Below are 9,964 nucleotides of genomic sequence, written 5' to 3'. Positions count from 1 at the left end.
AAAAAAAAAAAAAAAAAAATAGATTATAACTACTTTATTTTGGTTAACATAAGTAATATTCTACCTATAAATGATAAAATGTACAAAAATACTTTTTACTGATATAGCTGAAAAAAATTTAACATTTCACAATTGTATAAAACATTTTCAACTACAAACACTCTTACATAATATATAAATAACATGAAATGTCATGTATAAGAAACTTATATTTTATATAGTAAAGCTTACAAATTAGAGAATTAGATAAAACATCATACTTTAAATTTCAGTAGGAACGATGAATGTATTGATTTTAAGATGATATATGTTTTTTTTGTATGTGTCTGAAGGCATTTCTATAGTATAAAGAATGCTTTGATTTTTCAACTTCAATATCTTTTCTGGTTGAAAAGTGAATCACGTTGGTACCTTGGGAGATCAAAGCTCAAAAGTAAAAAATCCCAATTATTTTCTGTAGAATTGGAAGAAACAAAAAAAAATTAACGAAATACGCTTCCCTTTTTTATGAATGTAGGTTGTAATTTTAAATATTAGATTAAATTATTAATTAATATATGTACCTATAATTGTTTATTCTGGGCTGAGCTTGTACTATTGTAAGAAAAAAATGAACATTGAGTGCATATTATACGTACTCTGTTTTAGCAAACATCGTCAAATAGCCAATTACCAATTGAAACAGAAAAATGAGCGAAATCTTGAACTCCAAGAAGAAAAACAGAAAAACATTGATTTTGAAAGAAGTTTGTTGAATCAGCTTAAAGAAAAGTATAAATGATACATACGATAATAGTATAAATGATGTTATCTTCTTTTATATCATGTACTTAATATTTTGTTTTAAAGAGACGAAATATTGCAGAGAAATTTGTTACAAAAAAAATTAAGCCAAAAGAAATTCTTAAGTGAAGATTGGAACAAATTATTGGGCATGTCAGAAACCGAACGTCGTAAAAACGAAGTACCCGGTTCATATGTAAGTTTAATATTACGATAAAAGCATATTATCATTGAACGCGTAGGAGGAGATTTACGTTTATTATACCTATACATTTTAACCACTAATGAATTCGAAGTTCCAACGATTGTATAATATTGCATCTAAATTATTGTTTTTTTTTAAGATTTTTAAAAATGCGCCAATCGTAAATAACCCTGTATATCTGTGCCTGTATACAGTACTGTATTACTATTTTTGAAGAAAGTCGAGTATATTTTATTTTCATAGATGTAAGATTCGGATAAACTAATTTTATCGTACACAGTGGGGCCTGCAGTAGACGAGAGTACCTAATACCGTAATAAAACGATAGATACCAAATATCCTGAACACCAAATGTTTCTATAATCTTGACTAAATTATTTTTTTTGATTTTTTTCTGACGATACAAATTTAAATAGTTAAATTCAAACTAATAAAAGTAATTATCATTGGGCATACTTTAAGTTTTGACTTTTTAGAACTAATTAGAACTTTTTTTATTAACTACACGTATCACAATTTGAATTATCGTTAAGATTATTGGAGCATAGTATACTATTCGGATAACCACCTGCAATTTGTTAATTTATAGATATTTTACGTTTAACTATAGCAAATCCAGCACATAACTACATATTATTATATGTAATACAATGATCGTCAAGTGCATAATAAATGTATTCACAGCTATATATAATGTTATTGTACCCATATAGTTTTATCATGTACAAGAGGCGTTAACTTTACAACTTTTACGTGCAGTTAATACCGTAGAGACTCGAGACGTATAATTTTTTTACAACATGCATGCGTGTGTGAAGGTACCTACGTGGTTACGAATGTAGAGCGATAAATTCTCTTTATTTTATAGAATGAAAAACTCATTTTTCAGCACGTTTGTGTACAATGTCGAGTTGGACTTTTTAGTATAGAACAACTACCTATTTGATATATTTTAGGTAGATTTAACGTTTTATGATATTATGACCATAAAGTATATTTTATTATTGTGTGTTTGCAGCCTATGAGTTTTCCACTGAAAAAAACTGCAAAACGATGTCGAATATGTAAAAAAAACGGCCTGGGATTTCTTGTGGAAAAAATAAGCGATTTCATGTGTTAAAAATATTAACTGGATAATATATTATACAGAATGTTTAGGATTGTATGTGCCAAAATACAAAAATAAATAATCTAATCGTGACTTTAGATGGAATCAAAATTCATAAGTCGTTTTTGTGATTTGTCAGATTAAATATTCTTAACAATTTACAGTAAAAAAGGTAGGTTATTTCAATTGAAAAAAGGTTGGCAACTGGATATACCGATCTGCTGTACTCGCAGTACAGGTGTCTAGACTCGAGAGAGGGGTCACTGTAATGGATGAGTTAAATTCGAATTCAATGGTATCAAACCATTGTATGCGAAAAACGATTCTGAGCGAAGACCGCCTGTGATGTCTATCGGTCTGCATTAGATACTATTAAAATACTAAATATATATTTTATGATATAATTGCTATTAAAGTAATTTGTAATATTACATTAGACAATAGTAGTATAATACAGTAGGTTTAATTAATTTTTGCTAAAAAATTGCATTTCATTGTGTCTTTTCACAATATCATAATAAACTTTATACGTTTACCTACTAAAAAGTTTCAACTTTTCAAGTAACCACGAATAATATTTTTAAATTACAACAGAATAACGTCGCTGAAATTTAAAATATCGAAAATATATAATCACAATTTTTCACTACGGTTTCTGTCCCTGCACGAAACCTTCTATTCAGCAAATCAAGTATTCCCAGGATTTTTTTTTATTTCAGAGTGTTAAATTCGATGGATTAAAATGATTTAAATTGTTTCAATACTTTAAATTTTAGATATTGCATGATATTTTATTTAGGTTTGATAAAAACCTATATAACGTCTCAGACATTTAAGACAAACGTATTTACTGTATTAGTCGGATTAATCGCATTGAAATAATGAGCTCGACATCAAGGCATGATGAATTTGTGGGATATGACAACAAATTACAACGTTGATTTTGCTTTATGAACATAGTTAGGTATACATGACATGTCATATTATTACAGTGAAACTCGAACTTTTGGTATCGAAATTGTTTTAAACCTCATATAACTGATATTTTCTCAAGTTCGGGTCGCATACAGAATCAAGTGATTTCATTGATCGCATACTATTGGATTTATGGCACTTAACGACTATTCTATTGAAAATAGATAAGTAAAATACAAGTCAATTGATAATCCTCTTAGATGATCAGAAAGGACACCATTGCGGCATCATTACATATTTATTTATTCAATAAACAGACGTGAGTCCTTTCATATTATAGTCATTGTTATTACATTGCGAGCAAAAACGACAAACATTGTACGATAAATTGACAAATATTATTATCTACTTATAATATTATATATATTTTTTAATCAGTATAAATAACCAACAAATCTATGAGATTCTATATTTACTATCACAAATACATAACTCTAAATAATATCAAAGAAAAGTCTGAAATATTTACTTGAAATCTCGATTCTCGGCTGCATTTAACCAATATAATATTGTACCTATCATACGGCGTGTGTTTGATCTATTAATAAAATTACGAATGCACTACGTATGCAGTACCAGAAAAGTAATCTGAGATTTGAATACATAATACATGAATGGGCCACATAAGTGCCCGGTGGCCGATTTGATAGCATAGCATTTATTAAATGCCAGTGAGGGGCATAGTTACCTAAATAATTAAATCTCAAGGCCGAACGTCATGTCTACCTATGTATTTTTTTCACTTAACATTATTCATTCGTTTTTAATTAATTACAAAACATATAACTTTGTCTATTTAAACAAAACTAGTATAATTTACACTAACCATCTCAGCACTAATAATTAAATAGTATTCTCGATTGCACAAAACACGAAATAATGAGACATTGTTATGATTTTTAACTATCAAATATACTATAATATAATATGATACTTCAGACTTCTATGAAACATTGAAACGTTAAGTTTTTTTGAAATATTTAAAACACTAAATGAGATAATGGCCGGTTGCGATAAGTGGCTACTGCAGTTACAGAAGCGGACGTCACAAAAATTACTTTTATAAGATTTTAAATATTTTTAAAAAAAACTAAACATTTTAGAGTTTTAGACAAATTCTGGTCCCACTATAACATCTTCAGTACATAAAGGCTCATTGCATGTACAACAAAAAATCAAAAATATACTCAAAAGGTAAGTTATTCTGTGAACCGTGAAGAGAGAAACTTTTACACGTATAAGATAGGTTAGGTAGAAGTTACGCCCAATGGGCAATGACGTCACGGATCTTATTCAATTCTTCATACGTCATAACTCATTTAATAATGTGAGTAGAAAAGTTAAACCCGAACCATTTTTATTAGAATTGAAAATTCTTTCAAATTAAAAACTTATTTTTTGTGTTTTGTGTTCCTTTAATAAAAACCTTTCGTACAAAAATAACGTAAATAAAATTTGTTTAGTCAATGAGTTATAACTATTTACTATGTGTTTTTATCATCAAAAACAGTTGTAAATCCTATTCTCTTACCATGATTACCCTGCTCAAAGTAGATGATATTTCGATTATGATAGCATAATAATGATAATAACATATATTCATTATCTACATATTATAAGAAACCATCTAACCTCCAGGTTCCCACTGTTGTTTGATATCAGTTGTGAGCCCGGGGCCATGGCCTCCCTGGCCTTCCTTAATCCCGGGCTGTGTTGCTTCTACCTAAATTGTGCCAATGTATTTTTAATATTTTCAAATATTATTTTGATAAAACCAAAGTGGATCTATCACTGTAATTCAAAAAGCTAATAAAAAACTCATGTAGAATCTTGTATTTAATTTTCAAGTTTCTGGACAAAAAACAATCGAAAATTATTGTATATGGTTATAAATCCCTAGCTTAAAAGAGTGGAAGTATGTTATAATCCGAGTAGAGATTACATCAGAAAAGTCGGTTGGGTACAGTTTAAGTCGTGAGCGTCCTTGGTGAATGCAAGTGGGTGTAATATTAAAGTGCATTGATCTAACACCAAACATAAAGGTAGTAAACTGAGAACTAAGAGCATTATCTGTAGGTATTAGAAATTAGGTTGGGTTTTTTACGATATTTTAATTGTAAGGTGAGTTACAAGCATTTTGAAATTGTAATGTATATTTTTTATTACCTACCTAAATTTTATTATTATACGAACTCATATCGAGGGGTAGAACCAGAATGAGAGCAAAAATCCCATTGTAATATCATTATTAACCTAACCCTAACGATTTTTACATTTATCACGCGACTACAGTAGTTTCAATTCGGAAGTTTTCATTGTGAATTAGAAGATTTTTAGTATAAGATAATTGAAAACAAAGTAGCCGATCTCTTTTTGTTATTAATTAACAGAACACACATGTGTCTCTGACATCGGATATTATTATACGAACACAATATATCGCCATGTACCACCGTAAGCCAAACCTTATATATACCGTAAACAGTATAATATATATATGTAGGTAGTTTTATATTATTGTAGTTGAATCGAGTACACACATGTCGGATTATCGTACAATCCATGGATTACTCGTGTAGATGCCCGTGTCCAGGGGCGTCACTTAATTATGGCCTAGGGGTGACCTTTATAATTAATGAAATTATAGTTATATTTTATCAATTTTTACCACCGACGTCACATGGGAGTCCCCACTTTTGCCGTGGGATTTGAAAATAATAAAAACTTATAACGATTTTTAATAAATGTATATCCTATGCCACAGAGGTTTTATGGTACATAAAATAAAATATTTATAGACATATTATATTACTGATGGAATCTTATACTACCAAGAAATAACATTTTTTCTTTATTTTTAATAACATTGCATTTTATTTTGCTGCAAAAATATAAAATATAATAGGTATATATTATATTTTATACACCTGTGTTTTACGTTAGGTGGGTACTCAATTTGTTTTAACTATAAAATAAAAGGGTGGACTCTTATTTGTATAATTTATTGATGTATATCCACCCAATCTAAAATACCAACAATATTAATTTGAGCAGTTATTGAGAATAGCGTTATGAAATCGACAACTTACGGAGGGATTTGTGTGTCTGAGTGACTACAGTAGTTGAGTATAATATTTAATAATAATATGTGAGTAGTGTAGTTTGCTGCGGCCAGATGTGGGTACCTACGAATACTTGAAGTTGTAAACAGTAATATAATAGCTCATCTCGAATCTACGGGTAGAGCTAGGAGAAATAACGACCATTATAGAGTATTTACTGTGGCAAAGTATGTGTTAATAGGTTATGGTCGTTCCCTCATGAGGTTTTCTTTTACTACTTTGACTCCTAACTTCCCAAGAAAATTTACGTTCAAAAATGAGGATTTCTATAAAAAAAACACACTGTGGGTGAATGCTCGTACTTGCCAGTTGGTGCAAATCTATTGAGAGGACGAGTAACGTCAATAACTGCAATAATAATTAGTTTGATTCTGAGAAAATAAACATGGGATATTCTATGAAAAAAAAATATTTATACTATTTATTATGTACAATCGTCAATCATGCACGTCCCTATCTTCAGAAACGCGGCGAATGACGATTAATCTAGCAAAATAAAATAAAATTCGGCAATAATCACCTAGTGTGTAAATAATGTACCTATAAAATAAGCAGTTATATACCCGCATATTTATTTTAAAACATACGTAGGTACTTATTGTTATATAATAATCTAATAACGTTCATTATTGTTTCATGTTTGGATGTTCAGCTTGAAGATTTTGATTTTACAGTTTTCAATTGTCATGGTTGCTGTGAATTACTGTGATAGTGAGACACAGGCATTGATTTTATTGCAATTCCAGTAGATATAATACACCTATCTACTATTAACTAAATAGTCATTCCTTAGTTTACAATCGCACATTTCTGTACCTACTTATAAGGCTATAACCTATAGTTAACAGTTATTTATTTTTCCTTTAATGGTATGATACATTTTTTTTTTATTGTACTTCAGCCCGGTGACTATTACTCCTAGACGCATTCCGCGAGTAATCTTTAAGCTGTTATATCATAACATAAGTTATAAGTATGAATCCAAAAACATACTTTATATTCTTAGGTTTATTCTCAATAAATAAAAAATATGTGTTTAAAATGTCAAGGAATTTTTTTTTATAGATAATTATAATTCACACATTTCAGTATTTTAGAAAATCGCCTTTATTTAGTAATTTGTTATCTATTCAAAGATGATGAAGTCTTATCTGCAGGCCCGGCTTATAAGGAGTAAGTAATCTAGGCCCGAGCCTAGGCACAGAATTTTAGTAAGGGGTGTAATTTTCAGAACACTGATAATATTATTAATTTAGGCAGTTAGGGGCGGTAAAATTTGATTTTGCTTCGTGAACTATTTTCGCTTGAGCCGGGCCAGGGCCTGCTCACATAGGGGGTGACCTGCTAGTGACCATTGGATAAATTCATACCCTCCCCTGACAAAAATCTAACTACGCCATTAAATATGACGACAGTCGTAGGTATCTTAGGTAAATAATATCTGGAATTCATCAGCAAAATGCTAAAATATCCATATTTTGTGATTTTTTCCCCTACTTTTTGACTTTTGTACGCACATATAAAATGTATATTGTATAGGCATATGTGTACGAATTGAATTTATATTCGTCACACGTCATGCCGATGAAACAATTTTCAGTCACGTTAATGCAATGTATTGGTATGGCCAGGTACGACCAGTAGGTCGCTCGTAGGTGTGCCTATATAATAATATTGTTGTGTAGGGCGCGTACCTATTATAGTAGTAGTATACGGCGACACATCCGTTGCGTCGTCAGAAAGCCATTTCGAACGTAGTTGCTACGCGAGGAGAATAATAATAATATAAATTTCGGAACACCACCATTGATATTTGATATTATAGATGGTAGCAAATAGCAATAAATTATTATTTACTGTGAATAATCAATAGTAATATTCACTGTGTGTAAACTGAAATTTGAACAAATTTGAAATGGGAAGGGGAGTGGGGGTCCTATATTGTATAAAACAAACGTTACACTTTAATTCAGGCGAACAATTAGCATGTAACACCATAAATGCAACTAGAGATGAGGGAGAGCAAAACTTATGTAACCATTAGAAAGCGGTTTTTTCGGATGTTGACATTTCTTATAATTTTATAAGCTGGTCAGTGCCCAGTGGTCATCTTATTGAAAAATTAAAAAGCCATTACATTCAAACAGTCGGTATAGAAATAAAACATTTCTTGTTGCCAAAATAGTTATTACTTTATAAGTGAATTTGACCGGATGAATGAAAATTCCTACACAACTACATGAGCAGCGTAGTGGAAACGGGGTCGGTGATAGGGCGATTGCGATCGTGCAAAACTCGATGGGCTGCTACCTCATTATTGAATTGTTCCGATGCAGTTATACTCATAACTAGATCAATAAAACAATTTTCTATTGCTATCAAAAAAAGGCATTTGTCTTAAAACCGTACTTTAGTCAAAACTATAAAGGTTTTAATTGTGGAATATTTTTTTTATTCTATAAGAAAAAGATTTATAAAATAAATTGATTGGTTAAAAATATGAAAATGTATCTTTCTGATTTCTCAATAAAAATATATTAATACTTCTATTGTATAGATAGTTCTGTCTATCAGTAAATAGTGTAAAAAATGTAATAATAATAACTATGGTTGTTTATTTAAAATTAAATTAAAGTTATACTAAATCATTGTTGTATAATTTTTGATAGCCTAATTTTATTAATCACATTTATTACAAACTTAAAGTCCAAAACATAGGATCACTAACCTATTATTTCTTCTTCTTAAAAATGTATGGTGAGAGGGTATTTTTCGTTTATGGTCTAAAAAATGTTTGTACCTATCATTGTATGTTCTAAAATCTAAATAATCGAACAACTAAACAAGCAACTTTGTTTTTATTTTATTTTTTGATGGTGGGGTCATTTAATCTTCGTGCAGCCGGATCGGTTGAATGTGCAGTTCGGTTGACCAGAACTACCCAATACGGCTCTGACCCCTTGAGCTGTGTTTTTCCTTAATTCTAAATTTTTAAAACTGTATTTAACTAGCTACAATGCTATTATAAGCTAAACTTGATGGTCTTGAATTAAATTTCAAATAATACAAATTCCTCATAAATATAATACATTAATATGTTACTGATGTACCTATATTGTAAAAATATTTTTGTACCCCATCTAATATTATAATTTATAAACGATTAATGGCGATAATATAAAATAATAACCATTGAATAAAACCAAAAATCTTAATTTTCAACATCTTGGAACTCGCAGGTGGAGGTATACCGTGTACGCTTAGATCATAAATAATTTATGACAAAGTACCTATAATAATAATATGATATAAAGGCCTCGTCAGCAATAAGCCAGCGGTCCGAATCTGGGCCGCGAAGAGGAAATAAATAGACCTCCAAAAATATTTTTCTTTAATACTGATTTTTTTCTTCATTAATTATCCGCGGAAATGAGAACCTCAAAATAACTTGTCAAAAGCAAAAAAAAGTTTTCTGAACCTCGACATTTTTTCTTTCAAATCGTCCAGATCCCCAATTAATCGCTGACTCCTGATCTACGGGTGTGTGGATTTTTACTGTAAGTTTTCCCCTGTTTCGCAATGTCGCGTGTCGGTCGACACTATCAAGAGCAAGATTAACTTTGCGATTCGAGCCACTAAACCGTGTAATGTGTTGTAGCAGTATAAATTATTATGAATGCATTGCGATTGCGATGGTAATGGGATCAAATATCAAATATACGATCATTACTCATTATACAATATTATTATACGATTATAATACGACGACGA

General features: G+C 30.1%; 1 protein-coding gene across 1 annotated transcript in view; it reads left to right on the top strand.

Moving 5' to 3' along the window:
* The window catches only part of LOC111027556, a 6,813-nt gene extending 4,643 nt beyond the window's left edge, over positions 1–2,170 (top strand). Inside the window, exons 5-7 of the mRNA XM_022305959.1 lie at positions 649–771; positions 850–979; positions 2,007–2,170. Of these exons, the coding sequence (XP_022161651.1) occupies positions 649–771; positions 850–979; positions 2,007–2,108 (355 nt within the window). The 3' untranslated portion in view covers positions 2,109–2,170. The remainder of the gene's footprint in view (positions 1–648; positions 772–849; positions 980–2,006) is intronic.
* Positions 2,171–9,964: the final 7,794 nt, after the last annotated feature.

The sequence above is a fragment of the Myzus persicae genome, unplaced genomic scaffold (genome assembly GCF_001856785.1).
Source record: "Myzus persicae strain clone G006 unplaced genomic scaffold, MPER_G0061.0, whole genome shotgun sequence".
NCBI lineage: Eukaryota > Metazoa > Arthropoda > Insecta > Hemiptera > Aphididae > Myzus > Myzus persicae.
The sequence above is the reverse complement of the archived record's forward strand: the minus strand, read 5'-3'. Positions and strand labels throughout refer to the sequence as shown.